Raw genomic sequence first — 23,099 nt, 5'->3', positions numbered from 1 at the left:
AGAAAAGATAGTACAGACTTGGTTTCAGTATACACAACTACAAGCCAGATGGAAAGAAGATCAGAAAATTGGTATAATAACAGTTGATGAAAATCTGATAAAGCAAATTAGAGATCAAAGTCACTTGCATATAAAAAGGCTATATAATGCACTAATAGAGATAGATTCAGAATCGGAGTTAGTTAAAGATTGTATGATAAAATGGGCTCAGAATATTCAAGAACCCATAATGATGGATACTTGGGGGAAAAATTGGGTTAGAAATGTAAAATTCACACAAGCGCAAAACTTAAGAGAGAATTTTTATAAGATGCTTTATAGATGGCATTTAGACCCTAAAAAGTTAGCATGTATTTATCCAAACCAACCACCTAAGTGTTGGAGATGTAATAGTGATGAGGCTACTTATTTTCATATATGGTGGACATGTAAAAATGTTAAAGCCTTTTGGATAAAAATATGGTGGATTCTTCAGAAAGTTTTTAAGAAAAAGATAAGATTTACTCTGCAGTTATTTTTACTGGGGATTATTTTGGGCTGTACTGTTACAGAAACCGAATTAATGTTACATTTAATAACGGCAGCTAGACTTTTGGTGGCGAAACATTGGAAGAAAGAAGATTTACCTACAATAGAACAATGGACACTTAAAGTAATGGATGTGGCTGAACCGCAATGATTCACTTAACAATAGAGGCAAGGGAGGTTGTAAAATGGGACAAGACTCACATAACAAATGTCTCACTTAACAACAGAGCTTTTGGGCTCAACCGTGGTTGTACGTCGAGGTCAACCTGCTCTTTAACAGAGGTATCCTTCGAGTTGCAGTCATTTCCATGGAGACAGAGAAGTACCATGGAGAAAGCACACAGCCCGGGGGGGGGGGAGGGGGGCTGTGCCAATTGCCCAGGTGCTTTGCTGTTATTCTGTGCGTGCTTTTCTGTGTGTTTTCCTACCTTCACCTCAGAAAAAAATAAGGGGAGAAATTTAAAGTGGACAAATTTAGCTGGTCAGTCCCAGCAGCCTCTCGCTGAATTCCCAGAGCTTCTTGGCCAGCTGGTCATCGCGGGCCTGTCGACTGGGCACCTTTGGCTGGCAGTCCACAAAATACTGCCCGCTCAGCCGCTCGATGCCCTCCTCGGTGGCGCAGTAGATGGTGGTCTGGGCACCAGAATCACAATTTCGGCTGAACGGCTTCCTGAACCAAACACACCAGAAGAGCCGACGGGGACAGAAGCGAAAAATTTCGGTTTTAACAAGTCCTGAAATCAAAGGAAGAGAGAACAGGCTGCAGATGGAAGATTACCCAAAAGGGGGGGGAGAGGGAGGGAGATCCTGAATGATCCCTTTGCACAGTACCCATTTCCCACCGGGAACCATGGGCCGCAAGGCACCCTTTGGGCAACATAGGAAATGTCTCAGAAGTTTAAGAGCTCACGCTGAGTGGGTGAGGATGCCAGCGGCTTTCTCTCTCTCTCTCTCTCTCTCTCTCTCTCTCTCTCTCTCTCTCTCTCTCTCTCTCTCTCTCTCTCTCTGTGTGTGTGTGTGTGTGTGTGTGTTTCTGTGTGCATGTGTGTTTGCGAGCATGCGTGCTCCTTTGCATGCATGAAGTCATTGCAGTGGGGCAACTAATACAGTCCTTGGCTGTTTTCTTGCAGGATGTCAACAATGTGACAATTAAGAAACTGCAACCATTTTACTTTTTGCTTTGACTGTGCTTTTCCTGATGTTTGAGACATTTAGATGTAGAAGGGGGGAGGAGGGGAATGCTACCACAACAATTGCAGCTGTGTGTGAACATAAGGTGAAGGTTAGATAAAGTTTTGGTGGGTTGAAAAGTTGGGAGGAGAGCCCAGGTTTTAGAATAATTGGTGAATGTGATTTATGACAGCCTTTCTGTGGTGGGAACTGCAACTTGTTGCATTGTATCAGGGGGAGGGAACTTCAGTCTTGGGTTCAACTATGTAAGTGCCAATACTTTTTTCCTGAATAAAATGTGCTTTAAGGAAGAAATCTTTGTCTTGAAGTTCTTTTAATTGGTTTCACCTATCGGAACCGTGACACAGACATTTCATGACTCAACCTGGGAACGTCATCAGTGCTAGAAGGGAGGGGGGCTTGTGGAGAGGAGGAGGAGGAGGAGAAGGGAGGAGGAGGAGGAGGAGAATGAGGTGGATGGGGAAGAAGAGGAGAGGAAGGAGGAAGAAGGGAGGAGGAGGAGGAGGAGGAGGAGGAAGAGCAGGAGGAAAGGTAAATGTAGGCAAAGGAGCAGAGGAAGCAAAGGGGAGAAGGAATAGGAGGAGAGGAAGGGACCTCCACTCACCTGGATGAACTGCGTAGCAGGTGACGTTGGTTCCTTCCAGCCGGTTGGCCAATTCTCGTGAGTGGAGAATGTTGGCTAGTTTGTTGTTGGAGTACGATTGTACGGTCTGCCAAAGACTCTCGGCCGGCTTGTGGATAGTCCGAAAGTCAATCTCCCCAAAGTAATGCATATTTGAGGTCACAATTATAATCCGGCTCGGGGTGCAGCGCTTCAGCCGATCCAGGAGCAGGTGGGTCAGCAGGAAGTGGGCCAGATGGTTGACTTGGAAACCCAGGTCAAAGCCATCAGCGGTTTGACCGTCCTTAAAGATCCCTGCCAAAAAAGTAAGCAAATTCCAGGTAGTCTTCAATTTGCAACGTGTCACTTTGTGATCATTCGAAGTTACAACAGATGCCCAAAATGTATTTACAACCCAGTTCCAAAGTTGCAACGGCTCCCCCCCCAGTGTTACATGATCACATTATAGGCGCTTGGGAATTGGTGTTCACTTTACAACCTGGCCCACCGTCATGTGATGGAGGATTTACAACATTTTTGTCAAAAAACAGAGTTTACATCCACTTTTCAGCAAAAACACCCCATAGTGAACAAATGGTTCACTTCACGACTGGCTTAACAAAGGTCATGAAATCATAGTAGTCACAGGGGTGACCCACTTTATAACTATTACACATTACAACCATAATGGTCATAAGTTGTAGGCTATCTCTAAAGCACCCAATTTGTTCTAGTGGTTAAACCTAGAAAGCAGGAGGCTATGAATTCAAATCCTGCCTTAGGCAAGAAAGACAACTGGGAGACTTTGGGCCAATCACCAGGAGTCTGAGGATTCTAGTCCCACTTTAGCCGTGAAAGCAAATTGGATCATTCTCTCTCAGCCCAATCGACTTCACAGGGTTGTTGTTTTGAGAAAAATAGGAGGAGGAAGGCGTGCTGGATCTGTTCGCCACCTCAACTTACTTGTAAAAATAATAATAAAGGTGGGATACCAAAAGCAACCAACCACAAAGAGGAGAGAGCTGCTTCTGAAGTCACAGCCAAACCCCCAAAGGAAGAGAAATCCTGGAAACCCCCACAAAATTCCCATTTCCTCACCCAGATACCCCGGAGGGGGGTCTGCTCGGCACCCACCGGCATTGTTGATGAGGATGTCCAGACGGGGCTCCGATTTTAAGAAGGTCTGTGCAAAAGCTCGCACGGAGTTGAGGTTGGCCAGATCCAGGATCATCAGGATCACCTCCGAGTTCCCGCTTTCCTGGAAAAGGAGCAGAAGGAATCCTGAGAAGAATCGGGATCGGGTGCGGCTTCAAAGGCTGATCCCAGTTTACTCGCCTGCTACCCATGTCTGCTCGCCTCCTGACAATCACTCCAGGTGGTGTGCAATAAAACAATATAGGCAGTCCTCGACTTGCAACCATTCGAAATTACAATACTGCCCGAGAAAAGTGATTTACGACCGATCCTCACAATCGCAGCATCCCCAGGGGCCATGTGATCAGAATTCATGTGCTTGGTGACCAGCATTATTTCTCATGGTGCGGTGTCTTGGGATCGTGTGGTTACTGTTTGTAATTGTCCCAAGAGGGTTCCCACAAGCAAAATCAATGGGGATCCTGGATTCATAAAACAAGTGTGGTTTAATTTGTTTAATTAAGGGGCCGCCCCAAAGAAGAGGAGGGGGTCAAGCTATTCTCCAAAGGACCCGAGGACAGGACAAGAAGCAACGAATGGAAACTAATCAAGGAGAGAAGCAACCTGGAACTAAGGAGAAATTTCCTGACAGTGAGAACAATTAACCAGTGGAACAGCTGGCCACCAGAAGTTGTGAATGCTCCAACACTGGAGGCTTTTAAGAAGAGACTGGACAACCACTTGTCTGAAATGGTTCGGGGTCTCCTGCTTGGTCAGGGGGTTGGACTACAAGACCTCCGAGGTCCCTTCCAACTCTGTTATTCTATAATAATATATCACAGTCTTACGGTCTAGAATGAAGAAGGGCAGTTAAAATGAATGAGTTTTAATAAACGGAACCAAACGGATCATGCAGATCCAAGAAAAGCACTTTCAGGAATGCAGCTGCCCCCAAAATATGGAGCCCCCCCGGACAGAACCCGGACAGGACTGGCCAGAATTGAAGGCAAAGCTCTTCAAGTGGGGAATGGCTCGGGGGTCCGCAGGGTGACCGGGGTGCATCAGAAGAGTTGGGATCTCAAATTCATCTTAGTTGATTGGTTGGAGAGTGCTGGCTCCTGCATGAGGCAATCTGCACTCTGATTGGTTGCCATGGGTGCGGAGGGGGAGGTTCCCTTCTTTCCCGCCTTTTTCTTCTGTGTCCTCTGTGTGCTGTTAAGATTTACCTCACAATGTTCCTGTGTTCCTGACAGGTATATTTATATTTGTATTTATTCTTATATTTATTTATTTATTTATTTATTTATTTTATTTTATTAATATTTCTATACCGCCCTTCTCCCGAAGGACTCAGGGCGGTTCACAGGGCAAGAATAAAAAACAAAGTTACAAATATTAAAAGGAGATTAAATAGTTGCACGTTAAAACAATAATATACTACATTTATAAAAACCCCAAAAAATACAACAATAAAAATACAAGAATAAAAACCCCACCAATCCCCCATCAGGCCAGGCCGGCTTGTGCAAACAAAAACGTCTTCAGATCGCGGCGAAAGGAGCGAAGATCGGGCGCCATCCGGAGCTCTACCGGTAACTGATTCCATAGTTCCGGAGCGCCCACAGAGAAGGATCTCCCCCTGGGGGCCACCAATCGACATTCTCTGATCGGTGGCACCCTGAGGAGACCCTCTCTATGGGAACACACAGGGCGCAGGGAGGTTGATGCCGGCAGCAAGTGTTCCCTGAGGTACTCCGGACCCCTGCCATGTAGGGCTTTAAACACCATTACTAGTACCTTGAATCTCACCCGGAAGACAACTGGTAACCAATGCAGCTCACGGAGCAGAGGTGTAACATGGGAGTATCGGGAGACTCCCAACACAACTCTCGCGACTGCATTCTGTGCCAGTTGGAGCCTCCGGGTGGTCCTCAAGGGCAGCCCCATGTAGAGAGTGTTGCAGTAGTCTAGACGAGAGGTCACAAGCGCATGAGTGACCGTGCATAAATCATCCCGGCTTAGATAGGGCCGCAACTGGTGCACCAGGCGAACCTGGGCAAAAGCCCCCCTAGTCACAGCCACTATGTGGTCTTCCAAGGTGAGCCGTGAATCTAGGAGGACTCCCAAGTTGCGAGCCCTATCTAAAGGGGGTAGTGATTCACCCCCCATAGAAAGAGATGGAATATCCGAATAGACCCGGGATGAAGGTATGCAAAGCCACTCAGTCTTGTCGGGGTTGCATTGAAGTCTGTTCCTCCCCATCCAGACCCGGACCGCCTCCAGGCAACGGGACATCACGTTGAGGGCATCACTGGGGTGGTTTGGGGTCGAAAGAAAAAGCTGGATATCATCAGCATACTGATGATACCCAACTCCAAACCACGAATGATCTCATCCAGCGGTTTCATATAGATGTTGAACAGGAGAGGCGAGAGGACCGACCCCTGAGGAACTCCACAAACGAGAGACCTCGCGGTCGACCTCTGCCCTCCTGTCAACATCGACTGCGAACGTCCCTGGAGATAGGAGGAGAACCACTGTAAAACCGTGCCTCCCACTCCCAATCCCCTGAGACGCCGCAGCAAGATACCATGGTCGATGGTATCGAAAGCCGCTGAGAGGTCGAATGTCCCCTGTCCCGAGCCCTCCAGAGATCATTCACCAGCGTGACCAATGCCGTCTCCGTGCTGTACCCAGGCCTGAAACCCGATTGGTACGGGTCTAGATGATCCGCTTCATCCAGGACCAGAGGGAGCTGATGCGCCACCACACTCTCAACAACCTTCGCAAGGAAGCGAAGGTTGGAGACCGGATGAAAGTTGTTCAATACAGCTGGGTCCAAGGCAGGCTTCTTGAGGAGAGGCCTCACCACCACCTCTTTCAAGATGGCAGGGAAGCTACCCTCACTCAAAGAAGCCGATATAACTGCCTGGAACCAGCTGCGCGTCCTCTCCCGGGCTGCATAAACCAGCCAGGAAGGGCACGGGTCCAATAAACATGTGGTGGAGCTCAGCCTCCCCATAATCCTGTCCACTTCCTCCGGAGTCACAGAATCAAACTCCTCCCAGGTAATATCGACAAGACCGCCCGTGTCCTGATCGTCAGACTCTGCCCAGTCAGAGTCCAGACCGGTCCGAATCCGAGCGATTTTGTCCGACAGATGTTGGTTAAACTCCTCGGCACGACCCTGCAAGGGTTCCTCCCTCACCTCCTGATTCAGGAGGGAGCGAGTCACCCTAAACAGGGCGGCCGGGCGATTATCTGCAGACGCGATAAGGGTAGCGAAGTGGTTAGACCTCGCCTCCCTTATCGCAGCGAGATAAGACCTAATGTAGGCTCTTAGTTGCAATCGGTCGGATTCGGATCGGCTGGATCTCCAACCGCTCTCTAGGCCCCGTCTCCGATGCTTCATCTCCCGGAGCTCCGCGGAGAACCATGGAGCTCGACGGGATCTGCACCGGGTCAGGGGCCGCAAGGGTACAACTCGGTCAAGAGCCTCAGTGGCTGTCCTTTCCCAGGCTTCCACTAAGGCATCTGCCGAGCTGTGAGCAAAGGAGGCAGGTGGGGACCCCAGCGCCGCCTGGAATCTCTCGGGATCCATTAAGCGTCTGGGGCGGTACCATTTAATTGGTTCCACGCACCCATGGTGGGGGGTGGCAAAACGGAAGACCAGCCGCAGGAGATGATGATTGGTCCATGACAGGGGCATAGCAATTGGAGAGCCCCCAAGATCATCTAACCACCGTCCAGATAAGAAAACTAGGTCAAGGGTGTGGCCTCCCTCATGAGTCGGTCCAGAAATTACTTGCGTCAGGTCCATGGCCATCATGGAAGCCATGAACTCCCGAGCCAACTCAGATGATCCTCCCAGCGATGGTAGATTGAAGTCCCCCAAAACTATAAGTTTCGGGAACTCAATCACCAACCCAGAGAGGACATCGAGAAGCTCAGGCAGGGCTGCTGCTGCGTGACTAGGCGAAAGGTACACCAGCAGCAAGCCCAACTGCACACCAGGGCCGCATCTCAGAAAGAGAGACTCACACCCGACTATCTGGGGGACGGTGGCCTCCCGCGGACACAAGGTCTCCCTCATAACAACAGCCACTCCCCCACCCCTACCCTGAGCCCGAGGCCGGTGTAGCCCCCGAAACCTGGTGGGCAAAGATCAACCAGAGGAATCCCGCCCTCTGGGCCCAACCAAGTCTCCATGATGCAAGCCAGGTCCGCCTGCTCACCCTCGACCAAGTCGCGGACGAGAGGAGCTTTATTAGCGACAGACCTGGCATTCAGGTACACCAGCCGGAGCTCAGGAGGCTGCACATCCTCACTCCCGGGACCTTGGGGCGGAGCATTTATAAGTATAGTTATAATTTATATTTATATAGTTTGAGTTACAGTTACAGTTACAGTTATGTAAATGATAAAATATTAAGTTAGGGTAAAACCATGATAAAGTCACTATAATATGGGGCCATAGAGTTGCAGTGGGGTGTTATAATTTGATATCTAAGGAAACTAAAATCCTTTAACTGCTTCTGGTGTGAATTTCCTAAGGAGACTTTCTTGGGCTATATGTGTTATTGTTTGTTCCTGTCAAGAAATTGTGCATCAGCTGTCTAGATGAAGTTTAATTTACCTCAGGATATTCCTGTGCTCCTGACTAGCTTGTGTTCTTTTTTTCTGGATGATTTCAAAGACTATAATAATAATAAACCTTTATTGTCAAAGTACAACATGTGTACATTGAGATTAGCTGAGCCTCCCCCCCTGCTCTCTCCCCCCAACACACAGTGACAACAAACCCTCCATCCCACCACACTATGTGAACCAACTACACCACACACCGGCCTCCCAAGTCAATTCTGCATAAGATTATGTCCCATTTAAAAGCCTAACAGCCCACGGATAAAAGCTATTTATATATACATAAATACGCACACACACACACACTTACAGCAGTCTTTGTCATCATCCAGAATATCCGTGATATCCCTGTATTCCTGACTATCTTGTGTTCTTTCTCTCTGGATGATGACAAAGACTGCTGTAAATATATATATTTACAGAACCAGAGGAATATCCTGAGGTAAATTAAATTTCATCTGGACAGCTGCTGCACAATTCCTTGACAGGAACAAACAATAAAACATATAGCCCAAGAAAGTCTCATTAAGAAATTTCAATTCACACCAGAAGCAGTTAAAGGTTTTTAGCTTCCTTAGATAACGAATTATAACATCCCACTGCAACTCTATGGCACCATATTATGGTGATTTTATCATGGTTTTACCCTAACTTAATATTTAACAGTTGTTAAGTTAATTTCTTGCCACAGTTGTTAAGTGAATCACCACCGTTGTTAAATAAATTACATGGTTGTTAAGTGAATCTGGATTCCCCCTGGACTTTGTCAGATTGCATGACCCCAGGATGGCGCAGGTCTCCCAACACTGGCTCTGCAGGGTGTCGCTTTACCAACACAAGTTAGAAAACAATTTGAAGGCCAATCATGCTAAATTGTTAAATTGGTAACTTGTTTGCTAATATGGCTTCCCTATTGTTTTTGCTTGTCAGAACATCTCAAAAAGTAGATTGCATGACACCGGGTCACTGCGACCGTCATAAATGTGATTCAGTTGCCAAGCATCCGAATTTTGATCCTGTGACCATACTGCAATGTTAGAGATTAAACTTGATTTGGGTGACAATATTATATAATGGAGTAAAAGCACCTTTAAGGAGTTAAACGGCCTAAGGGTGTGGCTGTAATTATTCCACATAAAAGAGAGTTAGATGTTACACGTAGTTGCTCTTGTATATGTGTTTGATGTTAGTGTTTGGATACCTCTTGTTCTCTTGTTTGCTAACTTGATATTTATTCTCTCAAGAATCAACTGCTTGCTACAGTGTATATTGTTTTTGATATTGGTAAGCAGCTTTTGTATTTTGATACTATGTTTTTTATGGACTGACTTTTATGTGCATGATACTGGATTGATACTTGGACTATTTCTTACTGTGTTTCTTTTTGTTGTCTGAGTAAAAATAAGTTATAAAACTCGTGTTAGTGCATTACTGTTTGCCTAAAAGTCCCAGTACAACTTCCACTGTGTATTAATAATACTCTGTTAAACAAACCATGTTTTCAACAACATATTTCCTAACAATGGTTATGGGCCCTGATCCAGTGTGGTGCTGAGGACAGGCACAGTATTGTATTTATATTTCCTAACTGAGTTTTCAAATTCAGACAATGGCACAAGGACTATTCAATCCATTCTGCATTACCCGGCTTAATGGGTCAAACTACGCATCCTGGTCTACACAATGTAGTTTGCTATTACAAAATCAAGGTCTTTGGAAAATAGTCCATAGTCCTCCTGATGTAACTGCCTGGGATCCAACTAATGAAGAAGATAACAAGAAGATTGTAGACTTCAATAAAGACAATGATAAAGCTTTATCTATCATTGGGCTAACATTAGGAGACCAACAGTGCATGTGCGTGGAGAAGAATCTGCTGCTAAATGTTGGGCTAAGTTGAAAAAGATTTTTGTTCGGGACAGTGTTGGTGCTCATATAAATCTTACCGGAAAGCTATTTAGAGCTAGACTGGAAAAGAATGGCGATATGTTAGCTCACCTTAACTTTATAAAAGCAACTTTGTTGGAACTGCAAGAAAAAGAACTTATTTTCTCAGAGCTTCACCAGGTTTACATCATTTTATCATCATTGGATGAGAGCTACGATGCCTTTGTATCGTCCTTGGAGGTTTTGTCCAAAGAAGACCTAACTGTTTCTTCAATAACTGGAAGGTTGTTGGAAGAATCAAGATGTCGTATGGAGAGAAAACAGTTGAGAGAGCCATTGCAACAAGAAATAAAGAAGACTGAATCTGCTTATATTTTAAGGAAATGCTTTAATTGTGGGTTAAAGGGACATATTGCTAAGTTTTGTCAGAATAGTAATTGTCAGAGAAAGGAAAGCCATAGAAAGAATAAAAAGCTGATTAATGTAGCTGTAGCTAATAGAACTACTAATAACCACAATTGGTGGGTGGTAGATAGTGGAGCTACACACTGTATTTCAAAAATAAAAAGGGATTTTGAGAATATAAGGTCTAGTAAAAAATATATTTCTATGGCTAATGGCTGGAGAGTCAAGGTCTCTGGAGAGGGTAAGGTTTACTGTTCATTTTTAAAACAAAATTTGGAAATGCTATATGTTCCCAGATGTGATTATAATCTATTATCAGTTAAGGCATTATTGGAAGCAGGTTTTAAAGTTACTTTCCAAGGGGAGGAATGTCTTATTCAAAAGAATGAAGTGAACTTAATAGCTAATATGAAAGATGGTTTGTTTGTAATTAGCAATGATCCTATTATAATGGCTACTACTTGTACAAATCAAAAACCACATGATGAATGTATTCATTTATTACATAGAAGATTGGGTCATGTGAATTTTAATACACTAAAAAGAACTGTAGCTTTGTCTAATGGGTTGAAGTTAAAGGCTTGTAAGAAATATCTGCAGTGTAACGTATGTGGTAGAGAAAAGAGCAGGGCAGCACCAGCTAATAGGTTAGATGGATTTAAAACCACAACTCCATTAGAACTGGTATTTATGGATTTGATAGGTCCTATGAAACCCAGTTTAGGGGGTGCTTGCTACATATTAAATATTCTAGACCATTATAGCAGATATGGGTTCTGTTATCTCCTTACGTCAAAAACTGAAACTATACAAACAATATCTAATTGGCTCAAGTTTGTACAAAGGAAAACTCAGTTAAATGTAAAAACCATAATAACAGACAATGGAACTGAGTTTGTTAATAAACAGTTCAATGAGCTGTTAGTTTCAGAGGGAATAGAGCATAGACGTACAGCTCCTTATAGACCTCAGCATAATGCATTTGTTGAACGGAGGGGCCAAACATTGCAAGCTATGATTAGATCTATGATTGAAGATTCTGGTTTACCTGATAGCTTATGGGGAGAAGCAGCAAAATGTGCTAATCATATTTTAAACAATGTGGTTAGTTCAGCTACAGGTAAAATTCCTTATACCTTATGGTATAAGAGAAAACCAAATCTTAGTTATATTCACACATTTGGGACACCTGCTTGGGTACATATTCCAAGTTCAATAAGAAATAAAGGAGAACATAGAGCTAAACAATTATTTTTTGTTGGCTATGAGTTAAACCATAAGTCTTATCGGTTCTGGGAGAAAGGTACTAAAAACATTTATTGTAGTTCTAGCGCTGTTTTTCAAGAACAGTCAGGCTGGGAAAGGGTAGAAGATATTGTATATATTCCTCAACAAGATTTAACTAACTCCTCAAATGAAAGTGATAAAGAAGAGGAGGAACCTGCTAGAGAGATCAAACAAGAACCACTGATAGTGGAGACAGGAGAGGAAGAAGATAATAATGTAAATGTACCTATAAGTCCAATAATTCTCAGAAGGTCTAACAGGGAAAGACGACAGCCTGATCGTTTCGAGGCAGGTTTAATTTGTCAAATAGACATTGAACCTTCTAATGTTGAAGAAATAAAAATGTATCCTGAGAATGAAAGAAAGAATTGGAAAGTAGCTATGGATAAAGAAATAAAGTCTTTGCAAGATCTTAATGTTTATCAAGAGGTTAAAATACCTAAAACAGAAAAGTTAATTGGATGTAAATGGGTTTTTAAACTGAAAGAAAGTGTTACAGGAGAGGTAATACATAAAGCAAGATTAGTTGCTCAAGGATTTGCACAGAATAATAGTGATTATGATGAAGTATTTTCCCCAACGTTAAGAGCTTCCACTCTTAGGGCTGCTTTAGTTTGGGCAGCAAATAAGAATTATAGTATAAAACATGTAGATATTGAAACTGCTTATTTGCATGCAACATTAAACCATGATATATATATGAAAGTTCCATCAGGAATAGAAAGTAAGGTAGGGTACTGTTGGAAACTGAATAAGAGTTTGTATGGTTTAAAACAGTCAGGTTATGAGTGGAATAGATGTTTAGTAAAAGAGTTAAATAGTTTGGGATTTAAAGCTAGTATTGCAGATCCTTGTTTATTTATAAAACAGCAAAATAGTGAATTATCATTGTTATTATTATTCACTGATGATATTGCTATTATAGCAAAAGATGAAACAGAAACTGAAAGAATAATTTCAGGGTTAAAAAGAAAATTTAGAGTAAAAGATCTAGGAGCTATTAGTCATTATCTAGGGCTGGATATTGTCAGGACTAGTAAAGGATTTAAACTGTCTCAAGCTAAGAAAATTAATGGTTTGCTGAAACGTTATAATATGGAAAACTGTAAACCAGTAAAAACACCTATGGTTCAAGGTTTTGAGAGTTCAGCAGATAACAGCAATGTCTTTGATAAAAAGATATATCAATCATTAATAGGCAGCTTGATGTATTTATGTAACTGGTCAAGACCTGACATAGCATTTACAGTTAATCATTTAGCTAGATATTGTGAGAATCCTACAACCAGATGTTGGCAAGGTGCGAAAAGAGTTTTAAGATATTTGAAGCACACCATACATTATTCTCTATATCTAGAGCCAACAAAGGAATTGGAACTAAAAGCATTTGCAGATGCTAGTTTTGCATCTGATACTGTAACCAGAAAATCCACTTCAGGATTGGTTGTATTATTGGGAAACGCTTTAGTAGGATGGAGGTCTAACAGACAGAAGCATATAAGCTTATCAACAACTGAATCCGAATTTTCTTGTTTATCTTTATTATGTACTGAGCTATTGGTATGGAAACAATTATTGTTTGATATGGGTTTAAATTGTAATGAACCAATAAAAGTGTATGAAGACAATCAAGCAGCTATAAAATTAGCAACTAATGCTGCAGTGAAAACTAGATCAAAACATACGGATCTACGGTATCTAAATGTCAGACAATGTGTTAAAGATAATTTGATTAAACTGGAATATTGTGCAACTGAAGATAATATTGCTGACCAGTTTACTAAAGCTCAGGGTGCTATAAAGCATAAATCTGTTTGTGATATGTGTAATTTGAGATTGTGAAAATATATGTATAATATGCCACCCAAAAGGGGAGATTGTTAGAGATTAAACTTGATTTGGGTGACAATATTATATAATGGAGTAAAAGCACCTTTAAGGAGTTAAACGACCTAAGGGTGTGGCTGTAATTATTCCACATAAAAGAGAGTTAGATGTTACACATAGTTGTTCTTGTATATGTGTTTGATGTTAGTGTTTGGATACCTCTTGTTCTCTTGTTTGCTAACTTGATATTTATTCTCTCAAGAATCAACTGCTTGCTACAGTGTATATTGTTTTTGATATTGGTAAGCAGCTTTTGTATTTTGATACTATGTTTTTTATGGACTGACTTTTATGTGCATGATACTGGATTGATACTTGGACTATTTCTTACTGTGTTTCTTTTTGTTGTCTGAGTAAAAATAAGTTATAAAACTCGTGTTAGTGCATTACTGTTTGCCTAAAAGTCCCAGTACAACTTCCACTGTGTATTAATAATACTCTGTTAAACAAACCATGTTTTCAACAACATATTTCCTAACAGTCTTTAAGTGTGAAAAATGGTCATAAGTGCCTTCAGACTTTGAATAATCACTAAACTAACTATTGTAAATCAAGGACTACCTGTATAACATCTGACTCTGTAGTGCCATATTATGGCGATTTTGTGGTTTTACCCTAACTTAATATTTTATATTTATTGTACTGTCCACATACTTGATATACACATATTTGTTCATACTTTATTTAAACTTACATTTGCATCTGCATGTATAGTGCATTTTATCTGCACTGCATATAAGGAATTGCATGATCTCAGTAGCTATGGTTTTCCCAGTTGCAATGTATGGCAGTGAAAGTTGGACCATAAGAAAGGCTGAGTGCCAAAGAATTGAGGCCTTTGAACTATGGTGCTGGAGAAGACTCCTGTGACTCCCTTGGACTGCAAAATGATCAAACCAGTCAGTCCTAGAGGAGATCAACCCCGACTGCTCTTTAGAAGGCCAGATCATGACGTTGAAACTCAAATACTTTGGCCACCTAACGAGAAGGAAGGACTCACTGGAGAAGAGCCTAATGCTGGGAAAGGTTGAGGGCAAGAGAAGAAGGGGACGACAGAGAATGAGGTGGCTGGTTGGAGTCACTGAAGCAGTAGGTCTGAGTTTAAAGGGACTCCAGAAGATGGTCGAGGACAGGAAGGCCTGGAGGAACATTGTCCATAGGGTCGCAATGGGTCGGAACGACTTCGCAACTAACAACAACATTGTACTGACCACTTATTTGATATACACATATTTGTTCCTACTTTAAACTTACATTTGTATCTGCCTATATGCTGCATTTTATCTGCATTGCATATAAGGAATTGCATGATCTCGGTAGATGCCATGCGCTAAATAAGTAAATAAAAACCATCAGGAAAAGCCCTGAGTGCTGAAGAACAGAAGGAAGGAGAGACCCGCACAGCAGGCACTTACCCGTCTGATGTCGCACACAGCCGATTCTCCTCTTGCTTTGTCGCGGCAGGCCAGAATGACACGGGCGCCTCTCCGGGCCAGATCCACCGCTGTGGCCTTCCCGATCCCAGTATTTCCACCTAGGAAAGGGCAGAGAAAGGATTCGCTGAGATCAGCCAGCCTTTGCTGGTGTCATGTGGTGCAGGTAACAGGAAAGGGGAAACTAAAAAAATTGGACAACAGGAAAGGCAAAACTAAACCTGAAGAACGGGAAAAAACCTATTGTTCTAAGAAACCATAAAATAACCCAGAACCTGAAAACAAGCTAACACACTATGCTCAACAGACTATTCGATATTAGCTGGCGCTCCTTGTATATAAAGGTAAAGGTAAAGGTTCCCCCGCACATGCATGCTAGTCGTTTCCAACTCTAGGGGCCGGTGCTCATCTCCGTTTCAAAGCCGAAGAGCCAGTGCTTGTCCGAGGACGTCTCCGTGGTCATGTGGCCGGCATGACTAGACGCCAAAGGCGCACGGAGCACTGTTACCTTCCCACCGGAGTGGTCCCTATTTTTCTACTTGCATTTTTACCTGCTTTCGAACTGCTAGGTTGGCAGAAGCTGGGACGAGTAACAGGCGCTCACTCTGCTACGCGGCACTCGGGATTCGACCCGCCAAACTGCCGACCTTCTGATCGACAAGCTCAGCGTCCTAATCCACTGAGCCACCGCGTCCCTTCTCCTTGTATATATAATCTCCTAATTATAATGCACACGCAATGTATGGTTTAATGTATTCGAGGAGGGTAGCAGGAAATATGTAGAAGGCGGTCAGAGAAAATGTAACCTCAGAGTACCTCAGCCAATGGGGAATGAGGAGGGATGGGCGGCCAGTGCAAGGAATGAATAAAGGTGTGGATTTGAGATGATAAACTTTGGAGAAAACCAAGCTGTGATAGCTTCTCTCCCAGTGTGCCAGCCAACAAGGAAAAGGAAAAAGGTATTCACATTCTGGAACAGACCTTGTTCCTGGCCTTTCCGCTTATAAAATGGCTGCGGATTCCCGTTTCGGCGTGGAGGCTATGGGAGAGACTTTTCTGTCTCCTTTTTTTCAGAGGATGATAGAGATTTGGCTGCTTGAACCTGAGCATCTGACATTTATAACTGAGCTCCCTGCAGCCCTAGAAATGGATTTGTGTGCTGGATGGTCTGCTTGCTACTTTCTAAGATGGACTGGATGCTGGAACAGGACTTGGGACATTTTTTCTCCTGTTCCCGTGACCTCCCTATGATGTTCCGGAAGGAGTCTTGGACAGGCCGTGGTGAGAGGGCGGCTCTGGACTGGCTATGAATCCCCTACTGGTGTGAGAGACTAGCAAGGTGGACTTTTGCCTCCCCAGCAACGCTGCCCCTATCCATCCCAGGCTGGATTTCATGGCTAGGTGAGAGGACAGTCATGAGCTCTTGTCTGGACCGGCTCAGGTGAGAGCAGAGCCGGATTGGCAGACTGCTGGATGAAGACACGTTCCGGACTTAATGTTCTTTACATCTGAACTAACATCCCATCAGCTTAACATCTTTTGACCCCATTTGTGAACAATGGCTCATATAGACAGTTCCATCTCATGGCTCGTTTACAATACTCTGGTTCGGACTTGTGCGCCCTCAGAGGGGTTTCTCCCTCTTGGATACGACCAGCCTTCTTTTCTAACATTCCCCTTGATGACGGACCCAATTGCTGGGGCTCCGAGAGGTGGCTGGGCTTAACTAGGGGCCTCGAGTGGAGACGTACTAAGAGGCCCCTGATAAAATTTTTAGCCGGTTATTTTAAAAGGTTAGGGAGGGGGAGGGAGGGGAGGGGAGGGAGGGAATCTTTAACCGGCACTCAGTCTGGACCTGTTAGAGGTCCCGACGGGACGGGGTCGGAGGAGGTGGCTGCTGGTTCTGGGAATGTGGGGGTGGGGCTTCAAATCCCCACGGCGATAGGGAAAGGCAGCAGGTGTTTGCGCGGAGGGCCATATCAACACCTGGGATCGCGCCCCCGCTATCTCCGAGCGGTGGCGCGCTCCGACCCTCCGGTTAGCACCCTCTTACCCGGGGATGAGGGTGATCAGGCCCCTGAGCTCAGGTTGGTCTATTTTAACGCTAGATCCGTAGTCAACAAAGCTCCCCTCATCCGTGACCTGATCGAGGAGGAATGTGCGGATCTAGCGTGCATCACGGAAACTTGGCTGGGCTCGGAGGGAGGGGTGCCTCTCACCGAGTTATGCCCGCCGGGTTTCCGGGTGCTGCACCAGCCGCGGGCTCAGGGCAGGGGTGGTGGAGTGGCAGTGGTTATTCGGGAGACTTTGTGTCCCCGGGAGGCCACCATTGTCCAGATGGCTGGGAGTGAATCCCTCCTCTTGAGATGTGGTCCTCGGGTTCAGTTGGGCTTGTTGCTTACATACCTGGCGCCCAGCTGTGTGGCAACAGCCCTGCCTGAGCTGCTCGACGCCCTCTCAGGGTTGGCAGTGGAGTTCCCCAGGCTTATAGTCCTGGGTGACTTCAACCTGCCGTCACTGGGAGGGTCGTCGGAGTTGGCTCGGGAGTTCATGGCTTCCATGACAGCCATGGGCCTGACCCAGGTTATTGAGGGCCCGACCCATGAGGGGGATCATACTCTCGACCTGGTGTTCCTGTCTGGACAGTGGTTGGACGATCTGGGAGGGGGTTCCCCGTCCATCACCCCCCTGTCATGGTCAGATCACCACCTCCTGAGGCTGGTTTTCCGTCATGCCACCCCCCGCCGCTGGGCGGCGGAACCGTCCAGGTGGTTCCGCCCCAGGCGCCTAATGGACCCGGATCGGTTCCAGAGGGCGCTTGGGCCTATACCTATCACCCTTACCCACAGCCCAGTCGATGCTCTGGTGGAGGCCTGGGAAACGGCTGCCACCAGGGCAATTGACTGCGTTGTACCCATGCGACCTCTGACCCGGCGCAGATCCCGTTGGGCCCCATGGTTCTCTGTGGAGCTCCGGGAGATGAAGCGTCGGAGACGAGGTCTAGAGAGCGGTTGGAGATCCAGCCGATCCGAATCCGACCGATTGCAGTTAAGAACCTTTATAAGGTCTTATCTTGCGGCGATAAGGACGGCGAAGTCTAACTACTTTGCCGCCCTTATCGCGTCCGCAGATAATCGCCCGGCCGCCCTGTTTAGGGTGACTCGCTCCCTCCTTAACCAGGAGGTGAGAGAGGATCCCTTGCAGGGACGAGCCGAGGAGTTTAGTCATCATCTGGCGGACAAAATCGCTCGGATCCGGACCGGTCTGGACTCTGACTGGGCAGAGTCTGACGTGGAGGAATCAGGCGGTCTTGAGCATGTTATCTGGACTGAGTTCGACCCTGTTTCCCCTGATGATGTGGACAGGATCATGGGGAGACTGAGCACCACCACCTGTTTGTTGGATCCGTGCCCCTCCTGGCTAGCTTATGCGGCTCGGGAGGGAACACGAGGCTGGTTCCATGCAGTAATAACTGCTTCTTTGAAGGAGGGTGTCTTCCCTGCCGCCTTGAAGGAGGCGGTGGTGAGGCCCCTTCTCAAGAAGCCTGCTTTGGACCCGGCTGTTTTAAACAACTATCGTCCAGTCTCCAACCTTCGCTTTCTGGCGAAGGTTGTTGAGAGTGTGGTGGCGCATCAGCTCCCTCTGTTCCTGGAGGAAACTGATTATCTGGACCCGTACCAATCGGGCTTCAGGCCCGGACACAGCACGGAGACGGCATTGGTCGCGCTGGTGAATGATCTCTGGAGGGCTAGGGACAGGGGTTGCTCCTCTGTCCTGGTCCTATTAGATCTCTCAGCGGCTTTCGATACCATCGACCATGGTATCCTGCTGCGGCGTCTCAGGGGGTTGGGAGTGGGAGGCACCGTTCTACGGTGGTTCTCCTCCTACCTCCAGGGCCGCTCGCAGTCGGTGTTGACAGGAGGGCAGAGATCCGCCCCGAGGTCTCTCATTTGTGGAGTTCCTCAGGGGTCGGTCCTCTCGCCTCTCCTGTTCAACATCTATATGAAGCCGCTGGGCGAGATCATTCGTGGTTTCGGGGTGGGGTATCACCAGTACGCTGATGATACCCAACTTTTTCTTTCCACCCCGAACCAACCCAGCGATGCCCTCTCCGTGATGTCCCGGTGCCTGGAGGCGGTTCAGGTCTGGATGGGGAGAAACAGGCTTCGTCTCAATCCCGCCAAGACTGAGTGGCTGTGCATATCGGCATCTCGGGTTAACCAACTTATTCCACCTCTAACGATGGGGGGTGAGGTGTTACCCCCCGTTGATAGGGCTCGCAACTTGGGCGTCCTCCTGGACTCACGGCTCAATTTTGAAGACCACATAGGAGCCGTGACCAGGGGGGCTTTTGCACAGGTTCGCCTGGTGCGCCAGTTGCGTCCCTATCTGGACCGAGACGCCCTACGCACAGTTACTCATGCGCTTGTTACCTCCCGTCTGGACTACTGTAACGCTCTCTACATGGGGCTGCCCTTGAAGACCACTCGGAGGCTTCAACTGGTGCAGAATGCGGCCGCGCGAGTTGTAATGGGGGTCTCCCGATACTCCCATGTAACACCTCTACTCCGTGAGCTGCATTGGCTTCCGGTTGCCCTCCGGGTGAAATTCAAGGTGCTGGTTATTACCTATAAAGCCCTACATGGCCTGGGTCCGGGCTATTTGAGGGAACACCTGCTGCCGGCATCAAACGCCCTTCGCCCAGTGCGCTCCCACAGGGAGGGTCTGCTCAGGGTGCCGCCGGTGAGAGATTGCCGGCGGGTGACACCCAGGGATAGGGCCTTCTCAGTGGGAGCGCCTGCCCTCTGGAACCAGCTGCCGGTGGAGCTGAGGACTGCCCCCGACCTCCGATCATTCCGCCGGGGCCTGAAGACCTGGCTCTTTGAGCTCTCGGGCCCAGGCTGAGGAGAAATTTTAATTGGGGTTTTAAGTATACAGGGTCAATTTAATATTTTTTAATTTGGTTTTTTAACTTTTGTATGGTGGATTTTTTAATTTCCTGTAAACCGCCCTGAGTCCTCAGGGAATAGGGCGGTATATAAATGTGAATAAATAAATAAATAAATGTATTTTAGCTTAAGAAGGACGTGTTTTTCAAGTAGTCTATTATTTCTTTTTTCTTCTTCTCTTTTTTGTTTTTGTTTTAAGATATGAGAAATGTAAAAGTGTTGGGATGGCTTGTATGAGGAAAAAGACTTAAATAGATAAAGGTAAAGGTTCCCCCGCACATGCGTGCTAGTCGTTTCCGACTCTAGGTGCAGTCGCTCTCAGCGCCAGGAATTGTTTCCATCATCTCACTGTCTTGGCGTCCTTCTGCAGGAACGCTGAACGGGCCGTCCTACTTGCTAAGCTTCCCAGCTCCCCCGTCTCTCCTGCAGGGCTGAAAGCCTCCTGCTTTCTTCTCTGCATTGCTCCCGGCTTCTCTCCATCCTGCTGGGGGGGGGGGTGGAGATTGGGGGGGGCAGAGCGGAAGCAGAGATTAAGAAAAGGGACTCCTGTCTCCACACCAAGCGAGTCCGGCAGAGCCTGAAAATCCGGTTTCCAGCCGCCTCCTATCCCAGCCAGCCAGCAACACCATCTGTCTAGCCAGGCAAAGGGCAGCCGTGGACTGACAGGAGAGAACTCTTCCAATCGTTGGGGGGCTGCCATAGAGAAAGGGGGGGTCCATCTGTTCTCCAAAGCGCCGGAAGGCCGGACAAGAAGCAACGGATGGAAACTCGTCAAGGAGAGGAGCAACCTTAGAACTAAGGAGGAATTTCCTGACAGTGAGAACAATTAACCAGGGGAACTCCTTGCCTCCAGATGTTGTGGCTGCTCCATCGCTGGAGCTTTTCAGGAAGACAGAAGACAGTCAAGAGACTCCTGCTTGAGCAGGGGGTTGGACTAGAAGACCTCCAAGGTCCCTTCCGGCTCTGTTAATCTGTTCGCCCTCCCGAAGTCTGGCCATCCCTGGACTTTCTCCCCTGCGCCCCTCCGGCGACTGCCCGGCTCTTCCCCGTCCCCTCCTCTCGGCCTCGGGAAGGGGGGGGTCTCAAGGGGCGAGGCAGCCCCCGGGGACGGCTGGTCTCTGCGGACCCTCCCGGTTCCCCTCCCCCCTTTGGGGTCTCACCTGCTTTATTCCAAAGGGGCTTTTTTGGCCGGACTTTCTCGCTTTCGTTAATGTCAGCGCCCCCCACCCCAACCTCGACGCCCCCCCCCCGCCTGGGATGGGAGCGCAGCAGCCCCCGGAGCTACCTGTGATGAGAACCGTCTTGCCCCGCAGGCTGACCGCGTTCCGGCACCGGGTGGCCAAAGCCAAGTTGTAGTAGAGCAGCGCGCAGAGCCCCAGCAGCCCCGCCGCGCCCGCCGCCCGCCCCGCCGCCGCCTCCATGGCCCGCTCGCCCGCCCGGCCCCGCTCCCTTGCCCCGCAGCCCGGGAGCGCTTGGACTTTACCGGGACGGTCCCCGCCCTGGTCCGCCTCCCGCTCCTCCCCGCGTGGGAAATCCGCCCTCTCCCCTCCCGTCTTGGGTTAGGAAGGGAGGAAGGAAGGAAATGGGAATGAGGGAGGAAAGGAGGGAGGAGATGGGAGGAGGAAGTCGGGAAGGAAATGGGAGGGAGGGAGGGAGGAAGGAAATGGGAGGGAGAGAGGGAGGAAGGAAATGGGAGGGAGGGAGGAACCAAGGAGAAGGAGAGAAGAGAGGAAGGAAGGAAATGGCAGGGAGAGAGGGAGGAACCAAGGAGAAGGAGGGGAGGGAGGGAGGAAGGAAATGGGAGGGAGGGAGGAAGGAACAAGGAGAAGGAGAGAAGGGAGGAAGGAAGGAAATGGCAGGGAGAGAGGGAGGAACCAAGGAGAACGAGGGGAGGGAGGAAGGAAGGAAATGGGAGGGAGGGAGGAAGGAACAAGGAGAAGGAGAGAAGGGAGGAAGGAAGGAAATGGCAGGGAGAGAGGGAGGAACCAAGGAGAATGAGGGGAGGGAGGAAGGAAGGAAATGGGAGGGAGGAAGGAAGGAAGGAAATGCGAGGGAGGGAGGGAGATGGGAATGACCCACCCACTTGGCCTTCTGCTGCAGCCGGTCCCTTGGCTCTGGGCCCAGCTGCTAAGGCCGAGAGGATGGGGGGGGGGGTAGGACTGGGTCAGGATGGGGGTGGGGACTGAAAATCCGGTTTCCAGCCGCCTCCTGTCCCAGCCAGCCAGCAACACCATCTGTCTAGCCAGGCAAAGAGCAGCAGTGGACTGACAGGACCCTAACCCTAACCCCTCACTCTTCTCTTCGTTAAACTACACATACCCAATTCCAGCAACTGTTCCCTATATGTTTTAGCCTCCAGCCCCCTAATCATCTTTCTTGCTCTTCTTTCTGCTCTTTCCAGAGTGCAAACACCTTTTTTACATCGTGGTGACCAAAACTGGATGCTCAGGCTCTTCCGGACTCACTTGGTGTGGAGACAGGAGTCCCTTTTCTTAATCTCTGCTTCCGCTCTGCCCCCTCCCCCCCCAAGCTCCAGTTTCCCCCCCCAGCAGGATGGAGAGAAGCCGGGAGCAATGCAGAGAAGGAAGCAGGAGGCTTTGGGGGCAGTTCAGCCCTGCAGGAGAGACGGGGGAGCTGGGAAGCTTAGCAAATTGGACGGCCCGTTCAGCGTTCCTGCAGAAGGACGCCAAGACAGTGAGATGATTGAAACAATTCCTGACGCTAAGAGCGATTGCACCAGAAGCAGGAAAGTCTGGTCTCGTGCTGAAAGCACCAGGACAGAGTTTGAGTCCTGCCTTAGGTGTCAAAGCCGGGCTAGGCGGGGGACCAGAACTCACCGTCTCCTGGTGATGGGCCCAAAGTCGCCCATTGTGATCCTTCTTGTACTAAAGAAAATCAAGGTGAGGTAATAATAACAATAACAATAAGTTGGAATGGACCTTGGAGGTCATCTAGTCCAACACCCTGCTCAGGCAGGAAACCTTATAACATTTCAGGCAAATGGCTGTCCAGTCTCTTCTTAAAAACTTCCAGTGTTGGAGCATTCACCGCCTCTGGAGGCAGGTTGTTCCACTGGTTAATTGTTCTAACTGTCAGGAAGTTTCTCCTTAGTTCCAGGTTGCTTCTCTCCTTGACTAGTTTCCATCCGTTGCT

The 23,099-nt window shown here is 47.4% G+C and overlaps 2 protein-coding genes across 3 annotated transcripts in view; both read right to left on the bottom strand.

Annotated features, from left to right (window-relative positions):
- On the bottom strand, positions 1–21,374 carry LOC308674072 (dehydrogenase/reductase SDR family member 13-like). 2 transcript variants are annotated; one of them, XM_081338265.1, is made up of 5 exons: positions 21,232–21,374; positions 14,980–15,098; positions 3,455–3,578; positions 2,324–2,635; positions 1–1,262 (listed from the first exon to the last, which is right to left on the bottom strand). In XM_081338265.1, the coding sequence occupies exons 1-5, from the start codon at positions 21,365–21,367 to the stop codon at positions 1,003–1,005; spliced, it is 951 nt and encodes a 316-aa protein (XP_081194391.1). In that variant the 5' UTR covers positions 21,368–21,374; the 3' UTR covers positions 1–1,002. The 2 variants fall into 2 exon arrangements, with proteins under 2 accessions (XP_081194391.1, XP_081194392.1); XM_081338266.1 differs by having other exon boundaries at positions 1–1,198.
- LOC308660171 (dehydrogenase/reductase SDR family member 13-like) overlaps positions 1–23,099 on the bottom strand; it is a gene marked incomplete at its 5' end in the record, with an annotated part of 87,342 nt that overhangs the window by 5,622 nt on the left and 58,621 nt on the right. The window lies entirely within an intron of this gene.

This window comes from Vipera berus (genome assembly GCF_964194415.1).
Source record: "Vipera berus genome assembly, chromosome: 1".
Classification (NCBI taxonomy): domain Eukaryota; kingdom Metazoa; phylum Chordata; class Lepidosauria; order Squamata; family Viperidae; genus Vipera; species Vipera berus.
The sequence above is the reverse complement of the archived record's forward strand: the minus strand, read 5'-3'. Positions and strand labels throughout refer to the sequence as shown.